Source organism: Tupaia chinensis, unplaced genomic scaffold (assembly GCF_000334495.1).
Source record: "Tupaia chinensis unplaced genomic scaffold, TupChi_1.0 Scaffold000605_1, whole genome shotgun sequence".
NCBI lineage: Eukaryota > Metazoa > Chordata > Mammalia > Scandentia > Tupaiidae > Tupaia > Tupaia belangeri.
The window spans coordinates 1,602,348-1,625,514 of NW_006160123.1; the positions used below are offsets into that span (position 1 = coordinate 1,602,348).

The 23,167-nt window shown below is 59.6% G+C and overlaps 1 protein-coding gene across 1 annotated transcript in view; it reads left to right on the top strand.

Annotated features, from left to right (window-relative positions):
- The window catches only part of SPTBN5 (spectrin beta, non-erythrocytic 5), a 58,875-nt gene that overhangs the window by 29,308 nt on the left and 6,400 nt on the right, over window positions 1-23,167 (top strand). The window contains 36 exon segments of the mRNA XM_027775837.1: window positions 4-178; window positions 897-1,083; window positions 1,334-1,534; window positions 1,744-1,860; window positions 2,890-3,047; window positions 3,418-3,553; window positions 3,795-3,937; window positions 4,792-4,906; window positions 5,006-5,116; window positions 5,319-5,498; window positions 7,040-7,243; window positions 7,420-7,569; window positions 8,072-8,176; window positions 8,553-8,720; window positions 9,157-9,306; window positions 9,399-9,590; window positions 9,799-9,894; window positions 11,836-11,951; window positions 12,033-12,147; window positions 12,867-12,980; window positions 13,145-13,266; window positions 13,503-13,665; window positions 13,803-13,991; window positions 14,191-14,268; window positions 15,195-15,367; window positions 17,587-17,677; window positions 17,817-17,963; window positions 18,532-18,669; window positions 18,760-19,016; window positions 19,228-19,414; window positions 19,580-19,792; window positions 20,490-20,686; window positions 20,804-21,008; window positions 21,250-21,444; window positions 22,385-22,540; window positions 22,797-23,014. Coding sequence (XP_027631638.1) covers window positions 4-178; window positions 897-1,083; window positions 1,334-1,534; window positions 1,744-1,860; window positions 2,890-3,047; window positions 3,418-3,553; window positions 3,795-3,937; window positions 4,792-4,906; window positions 5,006-5,116; window positions 5,319-5,498; window positions 7,040-7,243; window positions 7,420-7,569; window positions 8,072-8,176; window positions 8,553-8,720; window positions 9,157-9,306; window positions 9,399-9,590; window positions 9,799-9,894; window positions 11,836-11,951; window positions 12,033-12,147; window positions 12,867-12,980; window positions 13,145-13,266; window positions 13,503-13,665; window positions 13,803-13,991; window positions 14,191-14,268; window positions 15,195-15,367; window positions 17,587-17,677; window positions 17,817-17,963; window positions 18,532-18,669; window positions 18,760-19,016; window positions 19,228-19,414; window positions 19,580-19,792; window positions 20,490-20,686; window positions 20,804-21,008; window positions 21,250-21,444; window positions 22,385-22,540; window positions 22,797-23,014 — 5,662 coding nt within the window.

Genomic DNA, 23,167 nt, shown 5'->3' on the forward strand with positions numbered 1-23,167 from the left:
TGCTGAACACAGAGACAGGGCAGGACCTGTGCTCAAGCCGGGGGCTGCAGAGACAGCACTGCCAGCTGGAGGGCGAAAGCCAGGCACTGGCCAGCAGGATGGCTGCCCTGGTCTCCGAGACTCACCGTGCGGTCGCTCCCCAGGCCCTCCTGGAGGAGACCCAGAAGTACCTGCAGAGGTAGGCCCTGTCCACACACTCTCCTGTTTGCTCCGTCTTCATTCCCCTGTGTGTCACTGTCCCCACTGTTCCCGTGCAAACTTAAGGACTGGCAGGGTGGCACCTATGGCTGCAGTCTCCAACCTTCCTGGCATCAGGGACTGGCCCTGTGGAAGATAATGCCTCCACTGACGTGGGGGTGGGAGGTTGGTCCCAGGATGACCCAAGCGCACCACACCCACTGTGCACCCCTTTCCACCACTGCTACATTGCAGTACACATGAAACATCACACAGTAGGGCTCGCACTCCTATCAGAATCCAACACCAGGGCTAATCCGAAAGGAGGCGGGGCTGGGCGGTCATGTGAGCAAGGGGAGTTGCTGTAAATACAAAGCCCAGCGGTGAGCATGGTGAACTGTACTGGTCCACAGCCTGAGGGCTGGGGTCCCCTGACCTACAGGACCTGGAATGTCCAAACCCTTATGAGTATAGTCATCCCTGGGTAGGAGGGTCAGAAACCCCGTTAGGCAGCCAAAGCAGGGAATGCCACAATCTATAGTCAGGAGGGCCGTGGAGACAGTGAGGTGGGCCCTGGCTTCTCCAGTTGCTCCTCCCTCACATGCAAGGCTTTCCTGTAGCCTTGTTCCCCGGGAGGCCCTGCTGGACCAAAGAAAGGACTGGGGCTTTGTCCTCACCTTGTCCTAAGCCTCTGCCACCTCTCCCCCACCACCACCCAGGTTTGAGACCCTGCAGGGTCTTCTGGCCACCCGGAGGCTACAGCTGCAGGCCTCGGTGGAACTGCACCAGTTCCGCCACCTGAGCAACGCGGAGCTCACGTGGGTGGCTGAGCACATGCCCAGTGCCAGCCCCGCCAGCCACACCAACTGCCTGGCTGATGTCCAGAGCCTTGGCTACAAGCACAAGGTAGCAGCCCCCTTCTCCCAGGATCTCTGCTGCCTTTCCAGACCAAGCAGTCCTCTCCTGCTACTCAGGGGGCACTGGCCTCTAAGCCTCTCTTCCTGGCTGTCCTGATTTCTAAATCTCTGCCTCACCTATTCTTGACCTGGGGGTCTGGCCATGACTGAGGCTTGGAGCCACACCCATGGCTCAGCCCCGGATGCCTGTGGTTGAGGGAATCCCAGAGGCAGCAGCCTCTTGTGCTGTTATGTGGCAGGGGCTCCAGGCTGAGGTGAAAGCCCACCAGGGACAGGTGCAATGGGTGCTGCATTCGGGACAGAGCCTAGTGGCCTCGGGACATCCCCAAGCCCAGCACATCGTGGAGCAGTGCCAGAAGCTGGAAGGTCGCTGGGCAGAGCTGGAGCGGGCATGCGAGGCACGGGCCCAGTGCCTGCAGCAGGCCAGGGCTGTCCAGCAGGTGGGATGCCGACAGCGCAGGGTCGGGAGCGGAGAGGGCAGCGGGCTCTGTGAGGGAGGTGGCTCGGTGCTAAGAGCTCTGGCCAGGAGCTGGCTGGGCCCCACATGGGCACTCTGTGAGGCTGTTGGAGGGCAGTGGTGCATTGCCCCCATGGGGTGATAGAGGGCCCTGTCCAAGGTCACCAAGGGACTTGGCACCATTCTTGGCAGTACCTGCTGGACGCATCAGAGTTGGAGGGCTGGGTGCAGGAGAAGGGGCCACAGGCGAGCAGTCAGGACTACGGCAGGGATGAGGCCACCACTCGCAGGCTCCTTAAGGAGCACCAGGTAGTATGTCCGGGCACCCCACGTAGTCGAACTGGGTGAAGATGGACCTTGAGGAGAAGCCCTGTCACATCCCAAAGGCTGCTTTCTACTTTTCGGAAGCAGAGCCCTGTTTTAACCAATTCCATCGCCCCCACTTACCCAATCCGGTGGTGTCCCCTCTTTCCCAGCACCCTGTTTCTTTCAAGGCAGCCCCAGGTGCTCTGATCTAAGCACTTACTCCCTTCTGAGTCTCTGCTGTTCTCTCTCCCTGCTGCCTCGGGTTTCTCTGCCTCCTCTCGCTTCCTCTCCTCCCCCTGTATTTTTCTACCCTCTCGGGGTCACCTGGGCCAGCCCTCTCCGTGTTTTCCCCCTACCAGGCCACACGTCCTTTCCAAAGCCCGTCTCCTCCCACAGGGACCCCCTGATTACACTGAGGGAGGTTGCAGGCCATTCCTGGACTGGACTCCCAGAACCACACCAGCTCCAAAGCCAGGAGCCCACAGCAATCCTGGTGCCTGCTGTCCCAGGAGTGTCCTCCTGTCTGGGCATTGTTCTGCACAGACACAGGGTCGCCGATCAGCATGCCCTGAGACTGACACCACCCGTAGGCCGGTCCCAAAGGCCGTGCCTGTAGCTTCAGTACATGAGCTTGGTGTCCCAGGAGCATGGGCAGCTTCCTCAGTTCTGCCCTTCATATGCTCCAGGTTGGGGTCTGGCATAATGCTTCCTGTGCCCTCCCTTCCTTGGCCCGGATTGCCCAGCCTCACCTGTTAAATAATGAGCTCTCGGAGGGCACAAAGGACACCTTACTTTAATGAAGATACTGGGGAGGTGATGGACGAGGGGGTCTGGGGTGGGGTGTGGATAGATAATGGATGAGCGTCTGGGTAGGTGGATGAGCTGGGGGGGAGCTGTGGGTGTGCGAATTGGTTGGTGAACGGGTGGAGGTGGGGATGAAGGGATGGGCAGAGGGGTGAGCAGGTGGGTGGACAGATGGATGGATGATTGGGTCACCAGCCTGAGCCTGGCACAAGTCCTGTGTGTTGGCAGGGCCTGCAGCAGGAACTAGCTCTTCGTTGGAGCTCTGTGGAGGAGCTTGAGCAGAGAGCCCAAACCCTTGCTGGTCCCGAGGCCCCTCAGCAGCTGAGTGCGGTGTGGGCGAGGCTCCGGGAGCAGCTGCGGGCGCTGCAGGAGTTGGCAACCACACGGTGAGAGGGAGTACGACCCCTCCTGTTCGTGGGCGCAGGGGCCTAGCATCATTAGCTGTTAATGCCCGGCCCAAAGCTGGAAGGAACCCCTGACCAAGCTCTCTGGGCAGGATGAGTATTGGCAGTGCGCTGCTCACCTCTTTCCACGAATTCTTCTGGGCAGGACCCTGGGCCTCCCAACTCCCCGCTATCTGCCCCCACATTCTTACCCTGTGCCCCTGCACTGGCCATCTTATATCTGCTTCTCCTGAATCCCAGGCCACAGGCTTGGGCCTGAATCATGAATCATTCTATCCTTCAGGCCACCCCTTTGACTGTCCCCAGGGGTGTGGGCAATCAGTTTTAGGCGATCCACGGGCTGTTTGCCCAGGGACCAGGAGCTGAAAGGGACCCTGAAGCTGCATGAGTTCACGAGGGAGTCTGAGGACCTGCAGAGCTGGCTGGCCACCCAGAAACAGATGGCTGCAGGAGGAGAGAGCCCTGGAGAGGACTATGAGCACGTCCTGGTGAGGGAGGGCCGGGCCGGAAGGTTTTGCTGAGGCAGGACACAGGGGGTGGGGGTTCTGGCCCACTTGGAGGGGCAGCAGCAAGCACAGGCCCTGGCAGGGCACAGGCCTCCTAAATGGAGTGGCGGGCATGGGGCCATCCAACCCACATTGCCCAGTGGGTCACTGGGCCACTTTGCTCCCAGGCTTCTCACTGCCTGGCCAGCAGGGGCCACCTCGTCACTAACCCCTCTTCCCCCAGCACCTCTGCACCCAGTTTGCACAGTTCCAACACCAGGTGGAACTGAGTGGCCAGCGGGTGGCGACCTGCCAGCAGCTGGCCAAGAGCCTGGAGCACAGGCACAGTTGTGCCCCCCAGGTCCGGCAGCACCAGCAGGATGTGCAGTGAGTACCCAGCAGGCCAGATGGAGGGGCGCGGCTTGGGTGCTGACAGGCAGGAATGAGTGCTGAGGCACCTAGTTTCAGGGGAGCTGAGCCTGCCACCCAGGCTGCGGCCTGTGGAGGGAGGTGAGGCTGGTATCACAGGGCCCCGCCCCGACCCCCGGGAGCGCTTTTCTAAACAACTGGCTTCCGCGGGTCAGAGGAGGAACTATGGGCAGCAACTACCTGGACCAGGGTTGGGACTTCCCAGTCCCCGTGCTACCCCTGGTAGAGCACAGGTCAGAGGAGGAACTATAGGCAGCAACTGCCTGGACCAGGGTTGGGCCTTCCCAGTCCCCGTGCTACCCCTGGTAGAGCCCTGGCTGCACACTCCTAGCTGCTGACTCTCCACCTGTGAGCTTGGAGGCAAGGTGGTGACTTGTTCATAGCCCCTATGGGCCTGGCAGTCAAGGACAGATGAAGAGAAGAGATGGCCTCTGCCCCGGAAGCATTTGTGATCTGATGGATGTAGTGAGAATCAGATGCCAGATGTAAGGAGCCTCACAGCCACAGGCTCCAGCTCCTAGCTGGAGACCCCGTGTTCTAGATGGTGACTGTGGACCAGCCAGCACGTGGACCAGTGAAGGGCTACAAGCCTGTGAACTCACATAGAGCAAAAGCCAGGCCTTCCGGAGGAAGGTTCGCAGTCAGGGCCAGAGGCAGAAGAAGGCATTAAGAATGGGAGAGGCCTCTGCAGGAGCTTTGGGCAAGGCCTGGACACAACCCAGAGAGGAGGAGGACAGACCAGACTAAGCGAGGGGGAGGAATGAGAGATGGGCCAATGGCTGACCTCCTACTGGTCTTCTGCCTGGGCACAGGGCCGCCTGGTCTGAGCTATGGGAGCTGACGCAGGCCCGATGCAGCCTGCTCCGAAATGCCGAGACCACCCTCAAAGTTCACAGAGATCTGTTGGAAGCCCTCACCCAGGTCCAGGTGTGAGCCCAGGGGGAGGAAGGAGGTTCTTCTAGAAGCAGATGCCCCAGGCTCACTACCCACCCTTGGTCTGATCTCCTTGACCATCTCCCTCCTCAGGAAAAAGCCACCAGCCTCCCCAGTGGTGTGGCCCAGGACCTGCGTGGGACGGAGGCCCAGCTGAGGAGACACAAGGAGGTGGAGCTTGAACTCACAGCCATGGAGCAGCAGGTGAGCCCAGGTTGGCTGCCCCTCCCACAGGCTGGCCCACTTGTTCTAGATTTCCCACTCCCCCTGGGCCTCCAGTAGGGCCCATTGTGCATGGCAGGGTGTGGCCCTGAGTTGCAGGCTTGGGATACACCAGGGATGCTCAGGCCCTTCAGCCTCTAGGAGGACACAGCCCCTCCCTCCCTGTCCCCAACCCTGATTCCAGCTGCAGGAACTGCTGGAGACCGGAAGCAGGGTGCAGAAGCTGTATCCGGGGCCTCAGGCGCGTGCCGTGCAGCAGAGGCAGCAGGCTGTGATGCAGGTCTGGGAGGCCCTGAGGTTGCGTGTGGAGCAGCGCAGGGCCCAGCTAGAGCGGGCATGCCTCCTGGCCCATTTTCATGCCACGGTGAGGGTCCCTCCCCCCAGGTGGGGTGTACACATGCCTGTGTGTGTGTTGTACCACGTGCGTGCCTGCACTACTGGAGCTCTGCGGTTCTGGAGAAGCGTGGCTGCACGGTGGAAGAATGTGCGCATGCCAGGTCAGTCTGGCTGGTCCAAGGGCTGAGCATGTGGGTCACGGAGATGACTCCTTAGTGTGGGGTCAAGGCCAGCCCAGGTGAGCAGCAGGGCAGTCATGAAGGGTCCCAGCCAATAGGGAGAGACCCAGGTGTTCTGGGAGGTGACTGATCAAACAGCATCTAGAATGTCCCAGGAGCTGTGGGTGGAGAGAGGAAGGTGATACGGAAGCTGTGGAAGGTGGATTCGCTGCCCCAAGAGCCTGCTTACCTGGGGAGATGAACCTAATTCCAGAGAGGATCAGATTGAGGCAGTGGGCCCTGGCTGTGGGCTGTCCCAGGAGTCCCCATGTCTTGGTGCCGTTCAACCAGCAGGCCCAAAGTATGACACTACCAAAAGACTCAGAGGGACCAGCACTTAGCGTAATGGCTATGTGGCTGGACTCCCACATAGTCAACTGCAGATCGCGTCCCGGATCTGGTGGCTTAAAACTCACGCCAGGCGCGTGTGCGTATGTGCCCAAGATCCCTAGAGGAGAATGGAGGAGAAGGGATTGCAGCGTGGCCATCCCCCCTGGGGGGTGATTTCTCTCTTTCTATCTCTCTGTCTCTGTCTGTCTGGTGAGCACATGTGCCCTATAGCGAAAACCTCTCCAAAAAAAAAAAAAGACTCAAGTTTAGGGACCCAACTGCCACTTTCTAGACGTGTAGGCTTGAGCAAGGCACTTAGCTCTAGATTGTCATGGCAAACGCTTTGAAGTTCACAAAGCTCTCACATCTGGGTACCATTTATCCTCTTCCTCTATGCAATGAGATGTGTGGACCAGGCCCCACGGTCTCTCCAGCTCTAACACCTTGTGATGTGCACAGGTCAGCAGGAGCCATAGTGTGGACTGGGTAGTTCAGAGGGCAAGGGGAGCAGGGAGCCGTCAAGACAGCAGGCAAGGCTTCGCAGGCAGAGGTGGCCTTGGCCCCAAGGACAGGTGAGCGCCGCCCTCATCGGCCAGCTCTCCTGCTGGTCTCGCTGGCTGCCCTTTCACTCAGGGACTTGTCCAGGTGAGCTTGGAGAATGGGGAGGAAGGAGGAGGACTTCAAGCTGCAGGGGAGCAAGAGCAAAGGGTGGAGGTCCATCTTGGTGAGGAGGTCCCATGGGCCTGGGAGGATTAGATCGGATGAGACCAAGAAACCAGGTGACCTTACTGGAGCCCTAACCCAGGACGGCTGGAACGCTCCAAGGTGAGAGGGTTCAGCCGGGCCACCTTAGCACCTGGTTCTGCCCCATCTCCCTGGGCTCAGGTGCGGGACTATGGCTGCTGGGCAGCCAGAGTGCAGCAGGAACTGCAGGTAGAGGAGAGTGCCCTGGCACCCGACGGCTGGGACGCTCCAAGGTGAGAGGGTTCAGCCTGGTTCTGCCCCATCTCCCCGGGCTCAGGTGCGGGACTATGGCTGCTGGGCAGCCAGAGTGCAGCAGGAACTGCAGGTAGAGGAGAGTGCCCTGGCACCCAGCAGCGCCCCACTGGAGTTCAGCGCCCACCAGCGGCTTCGGGTGGAACTGGAAGCCCAGGAGGAACTGCGGCAGCAGGCGGCCCAGTTGGGCCAACAGGCACTCCTGGCTTCAGGAACGCCCACTGAGGAGGTGAGCCCCCTCTCCTGGTCTCCCCCAACCTGTCCTGAGCTGGCCTACCCTACCTCTGGTTGCCTGGCACCCTGTCCCACTGTGCTGTTCCAGCTTCTTGGAGGCTGCCCGCAGGCCCTGCCTCCTGTCTTGTCCTGCCACTCCCCCAGCCCAGGCCCCCCTTTGCCGATCCCCAGGTCCAGGAAGGGCTGCAAGCCCTGCAGGACCAGCGAGACCAGGTGTTCCGGGCATGGGAGCAAAAGCAAGCGAGACTGCAAGCCATGCAGCAGGAACAGCTGTTCCTCAGACAATGTGGCCGCCTGGATGAGATCCTCCTGGCCCAGGAGGCAGGTCCCCTCAGCCCCTGCACCTCTCCTCCAGCACACGCACAGCCTCTTCTTCTTCTCCATCTCCCCTCTCTACACTCACACTCTTCCTCCTGGGCCTCAGGCTTCTCTGAAACAGAGCACAGAGGCCATGCGAGAGTCCTGCCAGGTGGCCCAGGGGGAACACTAAGGCACACAGGCCTCCACCAACATCCCCAAGCCAGTTCAGGGCCTTCTCCTCCCCAGCCCCTACCCAAGACTGAGCCCTGAGGAAGCTCGCGAGAGGCTGCTTATGCACCCCACCTTGTGCTGAGGCTGAGGTGTTGCCAGATCTCCCTAGGTCCCCACTCCTCACAGCGCCCCCCTCCACCTCTTCTCAGTGCTCACACCACCCCTGCCAGGCACTTCCAAGCTCTGCTCACCCCCAAGGGCCCATGGACTGCCTCAGCACACACAGCTGCAAAGGGAAGGGCGGGCTGGCTGTCCTTGATGGCCCCTTTGACTTTTCTGTGGGACAATCCAGGGCTTCCTGAAAACCAGTGCCCTGGGGAACTCAGTGGAAGAGGTAGAGCAGCTGATCTGCAAGCATGAGGTCTTCCAGAAGGTGCTGACTGCCCAGGACGAGAAGGTAATGGGCTCAGGGGTACTGGGCATGGCTGGAGTGGTGGGGTGAAGAGAGAGTCCTGAGGGGGCCCACAGGGTGGTTGGGGCATACCCAGAGGCACTGCTATCGTGCCTGTGTTCCTAGGGCTTCCTGGGTGGGGCTGACTGAGCAAAATGGTACACGTGGCTCAGGAAGAGGACCCAGGACAGGGTGGGCCACACTCCAGGGACTGCAGGGAGATTTGGCCCTACCCACACTACATGCTCCCTGGGGAGCAACTTGGCCCTGGCCTGCTGCTGGGAGCTTGGCTTCAGGACCCTCAAAGACAGGGCTGTGAGTGCAGGGAAGCCCTGCTCCAGCACGCAGGGGGGAGAACAGCAGGCTGCCCCATGCCCTGCAGGAGGCGGCTCTGCACCAGCAGCTGAAGATGCTCCAGGGTCCCCGAGTGCAGGACTCACTTCGCACCACGCTGGAGCGCCGGGCCCGAGTGAAAGAGCTGGCCAAGCGCCGGGGCCATGCTCTGCACACCGCCCTATTGACAGCCAGCTTTACCAGGGCTGCCTCCCAGGTCAGAGGCCACCACAGCCCCGCTCCTTCCACCCGGCCGATGTCTTTAGTTTGCAGACAACCTTCACACCACAACCCCGAGATGAGGAAGCCGAGAGCTGGGGAGTTAAATGGCTTTCCTGGAGCCAGGCCAGAGCCCAGAATGCTTGATTCTGAGCCCCTGCGTGTGGAGCCCCCACTTCTGTCCTGAGTTCCAGCAGAACTGAGGCCAAAACAGACAAAGAACAGGGCGGAGCAGTCCAGAGTACCAGTAGCAGGGGCCTACACTTCCAAACTGAACCGCCACCCAGGGTCCCAGCCCAGCCATGCCCACTCCCTGGGCGGCAGACATTGGTTCTCACGTACAGGCGTGGGTGGCCAGCCTGCCCACCATAGCAGGGCTGAGGGAAGTCTGTGGATAGCCAGATGGAGCCTCATGGGACTTTGCACCTCCACAGGCTGAGGACTGGATGCAGGAGCGGGCCCAGCGGCTGAAAGAGCCCATCCCTCCTGGGGACCTGAGAGCTCAGTCAAAGCTCCTGTGGAAACACCAGGCCTTTGAGGCTGAGGTCCAGGCCCATGAGGAGGTCATAACCTCTGTTGCCAAGGTAACAGCCAAGCCCTCAGCCCCTCACCTGCCTGAAGTGTAGACTCCTGGATGGCCCAGAGGCAAGGTCTCCCGTGCCCACTCTGTCCCCAGATGGGTGAGGCTCTCCTGGTACAGAGCCATCCTCAGGCAGGAGAGGTCTCCCAGAGGCTGCAGGCACTGCAGAAGCACTGGGAGAACCTGAGGCAGGCAGTGGCCCTCCGGGGCCAGGAGCTGGAGGACAAGTGCAACTTCCTGGCGTTCCTGCAGAGAGTGGACCTCGCAGAGGCCTGGCTGCAGGAGCAGGTGAAGGCCTCGCTGTGCGGGGGTGGGCTGGGAAGTGGGGGCTGAGGGACTGAGAGATGGGGCATGGGGCACACAGGCATGTAGTTCTCTGGTAGCAGAAGTCCCCAAAGCCCCACTTGCCCCAACACTGCCCCAGCTGTGGGTGCCAGGGGTCTGGGCATAACCTGGCCAGTGCATGAAGCACTATGCTCCCTCCTTGGTTCTGTAGGAGGCGATGGTGAACACCACTGACCTGGGCCAGGACCTTGAGCATTGCCTGCAGCTCTGCAGACGGCTCCGTGGGTTCTCAGGAGCCTCTGCTGGGGTAAGGGGGCCTGCCCAGGGAGAGGCGGCCGCGGGATCCCCACACTGGGACATAATAGGGCAGGGCTCCAGAGGCAGGGTGGGCACAGGGGTCAGTCCCAGCTCTGCCCTTACTACACACACACCTTAGGCAGGTCCCTCATCTCGCCAACCCTTTGTCTGGTCATCTTTAAGATGGGGCAATGCCTCCCCAGAGGTAAGGCAGAGTGGTGGTGCTTACAGGAGTCCATAGCTAGAATGGCAGAGATTTCCGCCTACATGCGTGTGGTGGTGACACAGCTGGACCCACATGGGAGGGGTTCTGGGTTCATGTCCTGGGACTCCCTGAGCGCACTGGGTGCACATAAGTGTTGTGATCTGGGTCAGCTAAGACGAGGTAGATTGTGGCATGGGGCCCTATTGAGGATGCCTGTCTATCCTTTTCTCTCTTCTCTCTCAGAAGAGAATAAATTAAACTCGTTAAAAAACAATGAAATCTGAATGAAGTCAGTCCAGTTGGTACTGTACCAACACCAGTCTCCTGGTTTGAATACCGTACCATGGGTATGTAGGATGTTACCATGAGGGAAGCTGGGGGGACCGTACCTGCAGCTTCTCTGTATTACTGCTGCAGTTTCCTGCGCATCTATAATTTCAAAAACTTTTAAAAAGTTATTACGAGGTTGGGGCTGGCAGGTGGCATGGTGGTTGAGGGCGCTGAACTCCCACATGGCCGACCACAGTTCAAGTCCTGGACCTGGTGGCTTGCTTTCTCACTTTTCTCTCTCTCACTCTCTCTTCCTCTCTCCCTCTGTCCCTCTCTGGTCAAATTAAAAATAAAATAAATAAATAAATAAATAAAGTTAAATAAAATAATTATTTAAAAAACTTTTTAAGAGTTATTACAGGGGCCTGCAGGTGGCCTGGTGGTTGAGGTGCTGGGCTTCCACATTGCCGACCATGATTCAAGTCCCAGACCTTGGCAGCTAGCCTTCTCACGTTCCCTCTCTCTCATCTCTCTCTAACGAGTGCACATGCCCTATAGAAAAGTTTAAAAGAATAATAAATAAAATTAAATAAATAATTCTTTAAAAAAAAAAAAAAGCTATTACAAATGCCGGGCATGGGGGACAGTCAGTGCCCTCCGTTGGCCTGACTATAGCAGCACCTTGGCATCCTCTTCTCACCCCACCTCTACCCCCACCAACATAACCCAAAAGACCTAGCCTCCCGTGTAGTACCGAGGAGAGATTTGGCAAATGTACTCACAGTCAGGTGTTGGAGACCAAACGTGCTAGCCTCATTCCCCTGACGGAGTATATGATCGTTTCAAAGGCTGACGTGCTTCATCTCCGATAGCCTCTGCTAATAGTAGAGTTCCACAGACGTCTGCTAGATATCAGGGGAGTTGGGCTCGAATCCCGGTTCTGCCCCACACGAGCCATGTCAGCCTCTGAGCTCTGTCCGGGCATCTGAAAAGGAGAGAGATCCTTCCCTGTCGACCTCGTGTGAGACATTTCATAGGAAAGTGCTTGGAAATTAAGCTGTACAGATGCAAGAAGTAGAGAGCCCCACCTGTTGGGGACAGGACCCTCTCCCTGTGTCGCCGCGAGCCCCACCCGGGTGAGACCAAGGAGGCAGGAGCTCACTGTTTCCCTCCTCCTGGCCCCCAGGCTTTTCTGACCCGGAGAAGCTGCGTTTTAGCATTAGAGCTTGTGGTGAGCACATGCCCAGCCTTCCCTCCTGTGTGGTTCCCAGCCTCAGAGATGACTGTGGTGACAGGCTCCAAGCTGATCTACTCATTGGCGTGGGGTGACCTCGGGCACCTGCCACAGTAGATGAAGCAGCCGCCTCCCACTCCCCACACACACACTCCCTGTGCCCTGGGAGCCCAAGCAGCCCCTCCAAATGCCAACTGTGTGCAAAGAAGGAACTCTTAGCAGCCCCCGCACCTCCCTCGTAGGACACACTGGGGGACGCCTACATCAGGAGCATCAGTGATTTGTCCCTGCAGCTGAAGAACCGGGACCCCAAAGAAGTCCAGACCATCTGCCAGCGGCGAGGCCAGCTCGACAGCAGGTCAGTCCCGGACCAGGGGGAAAAGCATTGCAGGAGGATGGGGGCTGCCCCGACCCCACTCACTCCTCTGCCTGTCTCTAGGTGGACAAGTTTCCGCAGCAACCTACTCCGGTACCAGCAGCAGCTCCAAGGGGCCCTAGAGATGCACACGTTGTCCCAAGAGCTGGACGATGCCATTGAGCGGATCACGGAGAAGGTGAGCAGGGAAGTGGTCCCATGTGTGCATCAAGCACGCGGCAGGGGAGGGCACTGCGGGGAGACTCCATGCATCTCACCCCTTGCCTGCCTGTGTTCTTCAGCTGTACTTGTAGGCAGGTCCCATCTGGACTCTGCCAGGAGTGTGTGATGGGCTGGCTTTGGGGACCAACGAGCCACAGGCGCTCCTGCTGCAGACTGAGCTGACCCCTCAGCTCCTTTCTCTCCCAGACGTGCTGTGGGTAGAGGCCAGAGTACACCCTCTGTTCCCTCCTGTCCCTGAGCATTCCCAAACCCACAGGACAGTGCGAGCAGCCACAGAGGACGGGCTAGGAGCAGGCAAAGGTGGCAGTGGACAGGCTATAGCTCCGAGGAGTGCTGAGAGCCAGGCAGTTCCCTGCCCTCAGCGGGCCCAGGAGTATCTGAACCTGCACCCTCCTTTTTCTGCCCAAATCCCGCACACACTCCAGAGAGATGCAAGTCAAGTCAGTTGAGATAATAGCAATATTCTCACCTCAGAGGAAATGCCAAACCCAAAATCTCCTGGGAGTTGACCTCTCTCACAAGAGGGCCAGGCCCTGCTCCAGACCGCCCAGGGCGATGGGGAGGGTGCTTGCTCTCCGTGCAGAAACCCTGGGGTGGGCCAGGCCCCTCTGCGGTGAGGGAGGCTGGAAGCAAAGGGCAAGCAGGCAATGGCTCAGGCCCATCCGCCACCCCCAGGGTGCCCTGCTCCAGGCCCCCGCCTGCAGCCAGGATCTGGAGAGCGCGCAGAGGCTGCTCCGGAGACACCAGGAGCTGGAGCAGGCAATGGGCCTCATTCAGGCCCAGGTGGAGGTGTGTGGCTGGGTGTGGAGGTGGGTCCCGACCCAGGGTGCTACCTCTGTGGGACCATGGAGGACACAAGGTGGAGGGCTTTCAGGATCTTGAGAGTAACATGCCAGGGGCCTGCTACGGCCAGGGCTCCCCTGCTCCAGCTCTGACCCTGACTTCCCGTACAGACCCTAGAGCGTGAGGTGGGCCGCCTCTGCCAGAGAAACCCTGGGGCAGCCCCCAGCCTCAGCCGCAAGCAGCGAGTGATGATGGACAGCTGGTGGCAGCTCCGGAGCAGGGCCCAGAAGTGGTAGGGACGCTGGGCCTCCCTCTCTCACTGCCCTGCAGCATCTCAGGCCCCACACTCCCCTTGGCCCCTGTTTTCCCTAAGATTCTATCTCCATGCCTCAAATAACCCCCACGTCATCATCCCAGGGATTCCCACCCATGAGCCCTTCCGTGAGCAGGAGGGAGGAGGAGACACTGGTGGGCATAGAGGGAAAGGGGTTCGGAGGCCCAGGACTAGCTGATGAGCCCTGTGGGCAGGAGGGAGTCGCTGGAAGCCTTGCTCGAAGCTCAGAAACTCCAGGCGATGCTGCAGGAAGTGCTGGCCTGGGCCCAGGGGCTGCGGGCTGAGATGGCTGCGCGAAGCAGCCCCTGCGGGCCTGAGGAAGCCCAGCGACAGCTAGAAGAGCACCAGGGGCTCAGGGTGAGCTCTGGCTCTTGGGGCCTTTCTCCTTTCCCATCCTACCCCTCTGCTGCCACCCACCTCTCCTCCCTCCCACTGGGACTCCTCCAGCCCCAGAGGGCCTCCGCCTCTGAGGAGCTAGGACCGTCCTGTTCCAGGTTGAGCTGGACTCGCGGATGGACAGCATCAGCTGGGTCCAAAGCACCGGGCAGCGGCTGCTTGCAGCTGGGCACCCGTCCACTCCTGACCTCCGCCAGGCCCTGGCTGCTTTAGAACAAGAGCTGAGCAGCCTGGAAGGGGCATGGCAGGAGCAGCAGCTGCAGCTGCAGCAGGCCCTGGAGCTCCAGGTAGACATGGTTCCACCCCAGGCTCCACTCTTCTCACCCCGACTCCATCCCGCCCCACCCCTGGGCCTGTTCTGACCTCATGGCCCCTGATCAAAGCTAAAACCAAAGCGGCCTGGGGCCTGGCTCCCCATCTGGGCCACTCCACCTACAGTGGTTGCACCCTCTGCCAGCTTCCCCTTGCCTTTTCCTCTCTCACCAGTTGATTCTCAGCTCTGTGGGAAAGATGGAAGGCTGGCTCGGCAGCAAGGAAGCCTCCCTCTCCACTGAGTGCCCAGGGGTAGGTGCTCAGCAAGGGAGGACTTACAAGAGCAGCGTTAGGGTCAAACCAGCCAGCACTGCCTGAGCTCCCTGGCCGGGACTCCTCCCCTCTTTGTCCCCTTTTGTCCCCCTCCCCCCCACCTTGCCCTTAGCCACACCAGCATTCCAGCAGGTTCTTAGCACCAAGCCTGAGCTGTGGAAGCTCAGAGTATGCACAGGGCCCTGACTCATTCTTGCTCCTTCCCACTGCCTTCCTCACCCCTGCCCTCCTCAACTCCCATACACCCAGAGAACTGCTTTTCCTACCATGCCCCAAACCCCGTGGCAGGCAAGTGTAACTCCAGGAAAGCTCCGAGCATAATCAGGGGCTGACGTAGTCTTCCTAGGAGTACAGCGGAGGCAGTGTTCCGTGATATAAGAAAGCTCTGCCTGCCCTGGTGGTTCTTTTCTTTTTTTAATTTGGTTTTTGGTTTTTTTGAGAGGTTTTTGCTATAGGGCGCGTGCACTTGTCAGACAGAGACAGAGAGACAGAAAGTGAGAAATCATCCCCCGGAGGGATGGCCACGCCGCAATCCCTTCTCCTCCATTCTCCTCTCAGGATCTTGGGCACGCACGCACACGCGCCCGGCGTGAGTTTAAGCCACTGGGTCTGGGACTCGAATCTTGGTCTACTGCATGGAAGTCCAACGACATAGCCATTACACCAACTGCTGGTCCCTGCCCTGGCGATTCTGATACTTGACCCTGATCCCAGTACCTCCCCTGCCTGGTACCTCCCACTGCCCTAAGCCATACCTACCTGGAGGGGATGAGGAGTGGGTGTGGGCAGACCCGTGGCTTTGAGGATGAGCGTTTGGTAGGTTGGCTCCAGGTGGGAAAGCAGATAGTGGGGCAGGGAGGTGAGCAGGGGCAGCTGGCAGACAGTAACGGTTCCCTTCCCACCAGGACCCCCTGGCCAGTGCGGAGACCCTCCTGTGGAAACATGAGATGCTTGAGCAGAGCCTGGAGGTGCAGGCGGAACAGATCAGCACCCTGGAGGCCACAGCCAGCAGCCTGCGCCAGGGTGGATGTCCCGAGGCCCAGAGCGCCCTGGCCAGGTGCCAGGCCATGCTCCTGAGGTACCTCTGGCTCTGGGAGTGGAACTGTGGGTAGAGTGGACTGGGCTGGTGTGGGCACCTGGCTCTTCCCTTCCTGCCCTCCCACTTCCTGTCTCAGATTCTCTGCCTTCCCCGGGGGCTAGGGTCAGATGCCAGGGGTGCCCACCGCTTCTGGCCCTGCCGTGTGTCAGCCTGCTGGGACATCAGACACCACGTGGGAAATCCCACCCCTTCTTCATTCAGCTGAGAAGGGCAATTTTACAGAGAGGCTTGTACTAGGAAGCCAGGAGAGGAAACGACCTAAGGCGATGGAAGTTTCCAGAGCACAGTGGCCAAGCCTGGGCCCTCTGCTGCCCACTAACTGCAGGACTCAGGCAACGCCTCTCAGCCGCAGCCATGAATAGATCTCCTATGGGCAAGGGGAAGCCGGTGGCAATGCCTCAGGGGCTGTAGTGAGGAAGGGGAGGTGCTCTGGTGTCTGCTGCCAGCCCTCAGGTGCGGCTCTGAGCTCGCTGAGCTGACGGCCAACCACAGGTGCCTGTGACCGCCCAGCCTACACGCTCCCTGGCCGGCCCAGGCCCACTGCCTCGCCCAGGTAGGACTGAAGCCAGACCCCAGACCAGCAGGGCATCCATGCTCCCTGGAGAGCCTACGGTGCCCACAACTTTTATGGCTCCCTGGGCTGGTCCCCGCAGGACCGAGGTCATCCCATGCATCCTCACAGGTACCCACAGAGATCTTTGGTAGACAAATGGCCTAAGTGAGTTTGTTGGTCTTTGTCAGCTCCTCTGCCCCGGCAGCTCCGGGTCCCTGGGAGGCCCAGCCTCCCCGGCACAGGGCCACCCTGTCCCCTCAGGCTCTGCTGTCCTCCAGGAGGGTGTTTCCAGTCAACCGAGCCTCTCTGCACCTCTCCCCACCTGCCATGCCCTTTGGTAGTGGGGTTCACACTCACACCAGCGTGGCGCACAGGTTGACAAGGAGGAGGACCTGGAGGGGGCCTTAGACCTTATTTTCCTGTTTATATTATACATCTTATCATTTCTATTGCACATATGGTGATGTGCTTCATGTACTGGTACAGACAGAAATCAGTACATAATCTATATGATAAAGTATAAGTATATTGACTAAGTATTAAATATATAAATGTTAGATATTCTGTATTGGGAGGTGCCTGCTTTAAAAATTCTATTTGCAATGCATAATCAAAAAAGTGGTTAAGGCACTGGATCCCACATGACTGACAGTGGTTTGAATCCCAGACTCAAACTCAGTGGTTTGAAAATCGCGCCGTGTGTGTGTGTGTGTGTGTGTGTGTGTGTGCCTGCCCAAAAATCCCAAGAGAAGAATGGAGGAGAAGGGATTGAGACATGGCCGTCCCCCTGGAGGGGATTTCTCACTTTGCCCCGTCTCTGTCTGTCTCTGCTCTCTCCATGAGTACACATGTCCCATGGCAAAAAAATCTTAAAAAAAAAAAAAAAAAAAGCGGTTAGGTCTGTGTTTACTTGAAGTGCTACAATGAAAAGCCACACACTAGGTGGAGGAGCCAGCAGAATTTTCCTCTTCCAATTCTGGAGGCTAGAAGCCTAAGAAGACGTCAGCATGGTGAGTCTCACCTGGAGGCCCCTCCTTGGCTTGCAGATGGCTGTCTCATTCTCTGTCCCCCCGTGGTCACTCTTGGTGCCATGCCCTAGTTTCCCCATCTGATAAGGACACCAGTCAGATTGGATTAAGGGTCACCCAAATGACCTCATTTTCACTTTATTACCTCTTTTTTTTTTAAGAATTATTTTTATTTAACTTTATTTATTTTAATTTGACCAGAGAGTGACAGAGTGAGAGAGAGAGAGAGAAAGTGAGAAAGCAAGCCACCGGGTCCAGGACTCAAACCACAGCTGGCCACGTGGGAGTCCTGTGCCCTTAACCTCCACACCATCTGCCAGCCTCAACTTTATTACCTTTTGAAAGACCCTATCTTCAAAAAACAGTCACATCCGCAGTGCTGGGGTCAGAATGGGGATTGCAGAGGGTGACCCATAATAGACACTGATAAAGGGGAAGTACAGTGTGTTTTCATTTCAAAGGAAACCCCAGACCCGAGATACAGTGATACCGAGGAAGGCTGGCCTGGGCTAGAAAGACACGCATATGTGCACGTTGCACCCGGGCACACACACCCCTGTGGCAGCTCCAGGTCTTGCTGGGCAGACCTGAGGGCCATGTGACCCTCCTCCTGGCAGGAAAGAGGCACTCCTGAAGCAAGCTGGGACCCGCCGTCGCCAGCTGGAGGAGCTCCGGCAACTGCAGGCGTTCCTGCGGGAGTCCTCTGAGGTTGCTCTTGCCCGGGGTGGCGCGTGGGGTGGGGGAAGGAGTTACCCCAGGGCAAGGCCACCCTTCATCCAGAGTACCCCAGAAGTTTAGGGCGGGAACAACCTTAAGCACCAGAGCCTGGTCCACCCCCTGTGCCCAGGTGGCAGCGTGGCTGAGGGAGAAGAACCTGGTGGCCCTGGAAGAGGGTTGGCGGAACCCAGCCACGCTGCAGTCACAGCTAAGGAAACACCGGCATCTCCAGGCTGAGCTGGACATGAGCCTGCAGCAGCAACAGGAGCTGCAGACGGTGAGGCCTGTGGGTGGGCGCTTGTGACGGCCCCACAGCCAAAGCACAGGGCAACCCTGAGGAGCCCTGCGGTGGGATCGGGATCGTAGTGCGGAAGGCCCGTGTTCGTGGCCTTCTGCGTGCATGCGCCGTGGGAAGCACTGAAGGGTCATGAGAAGCAGCTGCTTCTCCACAGCACCCTTCCCAAAAAGGTGCCTTTTCTGTCACTTGCAAGATGATACTTGGACACGATCAGGACACAGCCAGCAGTCCTGTGGATAAAGAAGCCGAAGCATAGCCCTTCCTTGAACGTTTCCCTTTTCACCTGCAAGGCAGATTCTGACCCCACGCTGGCTCCCTCTGATGTGAAGTGTCCTGCTAAGTATTTCATATCTACTTCACACGATATCTGTCAAAATGACCATTATTATGTCTGTCACGAGGAGGGAAATGAGGCTTAGAGAAGTTAAGAAACTTGCCCAAGATCACACAGGTTCTCCAGCTGTGGGGCTGGTGATTGGCACCAACGCGAGTGCCCCGGTACCAGTCGTCCTGAGGCCATGAGGCGTGTGCCCTGTTGTGGCTGTAGGAGGGACAGAGGCTGCTGCAGGGGAGCTACCCGGCCCGGGAGACCATCCAGGCATGGCTATGGGAGCTGGGACAGCTCTGGGACGAGCTGCAGGCCAACTGCCAGAGGAAGGAGGCCCGGCTACAGGAGGCCTGTGAGGTGAGGCTGTGCGGGTCACGGAGTAGTTGGACAGAGTTCAGGCTCCTGCACCCCGCCTCCCCTCCATGCCTACCTCACCTTCTGCCCTAGGCCCTGCGTCTACAGCGAAGTGTGGAGGAACTGGAGAACTGGCTGGAGCCCATTGAGGTCACACTGAAGGCCCCCATAGTAGTCTGGGACTTGCTTGGGGTGGGCGAACTCCTGGAGGCCCAGGGGGACCTGGAGGCAGCAGTGGACAGGCAGGCTGGGCAGGCACAGGCTCTGCTGGGCCAGGCCCAGGCCTGTGCCCTGGAAGGCCACTGCCTCGCCCAGGACACCCAAGAGCAAGCACGGCGGCTGCTTCAGAGGTACGTGTGTCCTGGGCCCCAGCCTCAGCAGGCATCCTCCTAGCCGTCCTGTTCCCTGCCTTCCTGGAAGGCCACCTCTCCTCCCCTTCTGTCTTCTCACCTCTTCCCCCTTCCACCATGGGGGACACAGAGCAATAAGCTCCATGTCACCATGGAGCCCTAATACTGACAACCACGGCCCTGCCTCTCCTGGTCCCGCCCCACTGCCCAGGTTCCAGGACCTGCGGGAGCGCCTACAGGAGCGCAGGATGGCCCTGGAGGCCCAGAGCTGCCTCTTGCAGTTCTTCAGGGATGCTGACGAGGAAATGGCTTGGGTGCAGGAGAAGCTGCCCCTGGCCGCCTCCCAAGACTGCGGTCAGAGCCTGAGCGCCGTGCGCCACCTGCAGGAGAAGCACCAGGTGTCTGCCAGCCGGGAGGGGCAGGAGGGCTGCCCTCAGAAATGCTTGGCTGCTCAGCTCAGCTGGGGGCTTTGAGGGCTTTCTGCCTCTGGGGTCTCTTGAGCAGCAGTCTGTGGGGTCCCCAAGTGCCTAGTAGCAACCCCAGTCCTTCCTCTGACTCCACAGAACTTGGAGAGCGAGTTGAGCAGCCACGAAGCTCTGGCCCGGGTGGTGGTAGGCACCGGGCGCCAGCTGGTGCAGGCCGGGCACTCAGCCGCCTGCGAGGTGGCCGCCCGGGTGCAGCAGCTGGAGGAGGCCATGGGCAGCCTGCGGGCAGAGGCGGCGCGGAGGCGGCGGCAGCTGCAACAGGCTCAGGAGGCCCAGCAGCTTCTGGCGGAGGTGAGGGGGTGACGTGACACTAGGACCCCAGAGTGTGTGCAGGGCAGGAGGGACACTCCACGAGGATCTGGGCTCTGTGCACCTCTATCTCCTCCACTGAGGGGTCTCCTGATCCCCACGTCTTCCTTCTGCGCGTTTCCCAGAAAACAGGCCATGGGTTCACTGGTTTTCTTTCGTTTCACTGTTTCTTCTTGATCACTGCTTTACACCAGACTCACCCGGGACCTTCACCTAAATTAGCTCGTGATAGCGAGTACCGAAGAAAAGCTAAAGTAGGGACCAGCAGATGACATAATGGTTACATCACTGGACTCCATACAGTCAACTGTGGTTCACGTCCCAGACTCAGCAGCTTAAAACTCATGCTGAGCACGTGTGTGTGCATGCCCAAAATCGTGAGAGGAGAATGGAGGAGAAGGGATTATGGTGTGGCCAACCCCCAGAGGGTGATTTCTCACTTTTCCTCTTTCTGTCTATATCCAGTGAGCACAAGCACCCTATAGCAAACCTAAAAAGAAACAAAATAAAAGAAACAGTGGCGTTCAGGCTGTGTTCCAGACCACACGCAGATCTTTAGGGGCGGTCCAGGCAGCCTCTCTAAAGCTCTCCAGGGGACTGTAACTTGCAGGCAGGTGGAGGAACATTGCTTGTATCTTGAGGCTGGGAATCCAGGGAAACAGCTCCCTGTCTTCCCCAGCTCCTGGAGGCAGGAACCTGGCTGGCTGAGCGGGGAAGTATCCTGGACAGTGAGGACATGGGCCAGAGTGCAGAGGCCACACAGGCTCTTCTGCGGCAGCTGGAGGTCACCAGGAGAGACCTGGAGGGGTTCAGCCCACGCCTCGAGCGGCTGCAGCAAACAGCAGCACTCCTGGAGAGCAGGTGGAACCCAGAGAGGTGGGCCAGAACACGCCCATCTGGGGAGGAACCGAGAGGGTGCTCCCTACACAGGCAGCAGGAGGCTGGTGCAGCCTGAAGGAAGGCTCCAGACCAGGCTCTCTCTTTTCTCTACAGCCCCAAGGTGCTAGCCCAGCTGCAGAAGGTGAGGGAGGCCTGCAGTGAGCTGCTGCGGAGAGCGGAGGGCAGGGGCCGGGGCCTGCAGGAGCAGCTGCAGCTGCACCAACTGCAGCGAGAGGCTCTGCTCCTCGATGCCTGGCTGACCTCCAGGATGGCCACTGCCGAGTCCCAGGACTATGGGCAGGACCTGGAGGGTGTCACAGTGAGTCACTCACAAGCGGACCTGAGTGAGAATAGATTGCCCTGGGCAAGCTCAGCAAGGAAGGTCTGTGTTTTGTGTTGAGAGGATGCAGGGAACAGCCAGGAGTTGGAAGGGGGGCCCTGTGGTTTTGGAACCAGGGCTGCGATGTCAGCGCCGTCTGAGCCTGCCCAGCCCTCGTGAGCTTCGAGAGCTGCAGGACTGCCACCTCTAGAGTGACCCCCACCCCCACACACCCTTGCAGGTGCTGGAAGAGAAATTCGATGCCTTCAGGAAGGAAGCCCAGAGCTTGGGGAAGGCCAAGGTGCAGGCCCTGCGGGAGCTGGCAGACACCCTGGAACGGGGAGCACCGGGGTGCTATCCCCAGGTTCAGGCCCAGAAAAGCCGCATAGAGGCCACTTGGGAGAGGCTGGACAGGGCGATAAAAGCCCGTGCTGAGGTAGGCGCACAGGCCAGGCCACGCCATGACAGCCAAGGGGAGCAGTATCTGTGCTACCACCCGGCCAGAGACAAGCAGACCCGCCGGCTATGCCTGTGCGTGTGTATGCACGGGTCTACATGCATGTGTCTACACAAGCATGTGCAAGTAGGACGCGGCTGCCTCTAACTCTCACCGGCAAGCAGGCTGGAGCCCCAAAGTCTAGCCTCTCAGCCCTCCACATCGTTTGATCCTTCCCTAGTACAGTTCACACCTCCAGAGAGAAACAGGAAGCACGTGGCCAGCCTCCAAGTTCCTCTAAGCCCTGCCAAGCGTGGCTTCAGTTATTCGAAGACACATGCCACGGTGGCCTCTCCTCGTTAGCCACACGCGTTTACCTGGGCCTGGAGCCCCGTGACGGGGAGCACCCGCCCTTTACCCTCGCTCACTCAATGTGCTCTGAGTGCCTGAACACCAAGCAAATCCTCAGCTCGCTCCCAGGGCCTCGGTGGTCAGCACAGCCAGGGCTTTCCATTGGAGCAAATCTGCTTTCTGAGCCCCTGACAGACCCCACCCCACAGAGGAGGCCACCTTGAGGGCCCAGGTCAGAGCGGCCTCTGGCACTGACCCGTCCTCCCCTCCGGGCCCGGCAGAGCTGCAGCAGGTGGCACCGCCCAGGGCCCAGAAGGCCCACCTTACTCCCTCGGCAGATCCCGCCCCATACTTCAGAGCCTGCTGCCTTACCTGTGAGATGGGTGCCAAAGCACCCCCACCCACCCCCACCAAGAGCCCTGCCCTTCCTCGTCGATCACATCACTCATTCTTGGAGCAGCTGCCACAACTAGGACATTTTCTGTACCTGCGGGCCGCTGGGTCCTCCTGGTTCTAAAGGGGCCGTTCTCCAGGGAGAGAAGTCCTGGGAGCAGAGCTGGGCCCGAGCCTGCCCTCTCTCCTCTCTCAGAAGCTGGCTGCAGTCCGGGAGGCTCGTGGCCTGGAGCAGGCCATGGCTGAGCTCCGGGGCTGGGTGCAGGGGAAGATGGCCCTGATGCAGGCAGACGACAGTGGCCACAGCCTGTCATCGGTGCAGACCCTGCAGCGACAACACAGGCACCTGGAGGTGAGGGCCCAGCCCCTGGCCCACCTACGTGAGCCCCTCCCTGGAGGCAGTGGGTGGGGGACCCCAAAGGCAAGAGAGGAAAAGACTGATGGCCCTCACCTGAGGTGATGGTGAAGGCCCCCCACTGTGGACCTGCCTGTGCTTCCCCCTAGACACTCAGCTCAGGGGCGGGGCCCAATGGAAGGGCTCCTCAGGGCCCGGGGCTCCTAAGGGAGAGCGTGCTGAGGGCTGAGGCTTGCTTGTGCCCCGGTTGCAGGGAGAACTGGCAGCTCTGGAGAAAGAGATGACTCGGGTGCGGATGGAGGTCTGCCGACTGGGCCGGTTCCACCCTGAGGCTCCAGAGAGCCTGGCTGAGCAGCTGGCTGGGATCCAGGAGGCCTGGGCCGCCCTGGAGGCCAAGGCCCAGGCGCGAGGCCAGCGGCTGGCACAGGCTGCCCAGGGCCATGCCTTCCTCGGGCGCTGCTGGGAGCTGCTGTAGGTGGACTCCTGTGTGGTTACTGGCCAAGCTCTGCCCTGCCCTGCGGTGGGCTGGGTCACGTCAGCTCACTGGGGAGCTGGGCGCTCCCTGGCCCTGCTCAGTCCCCACCTGCCCTCGCTCCCGGGCCCGTCCTGATGGGGCTCTCTTTC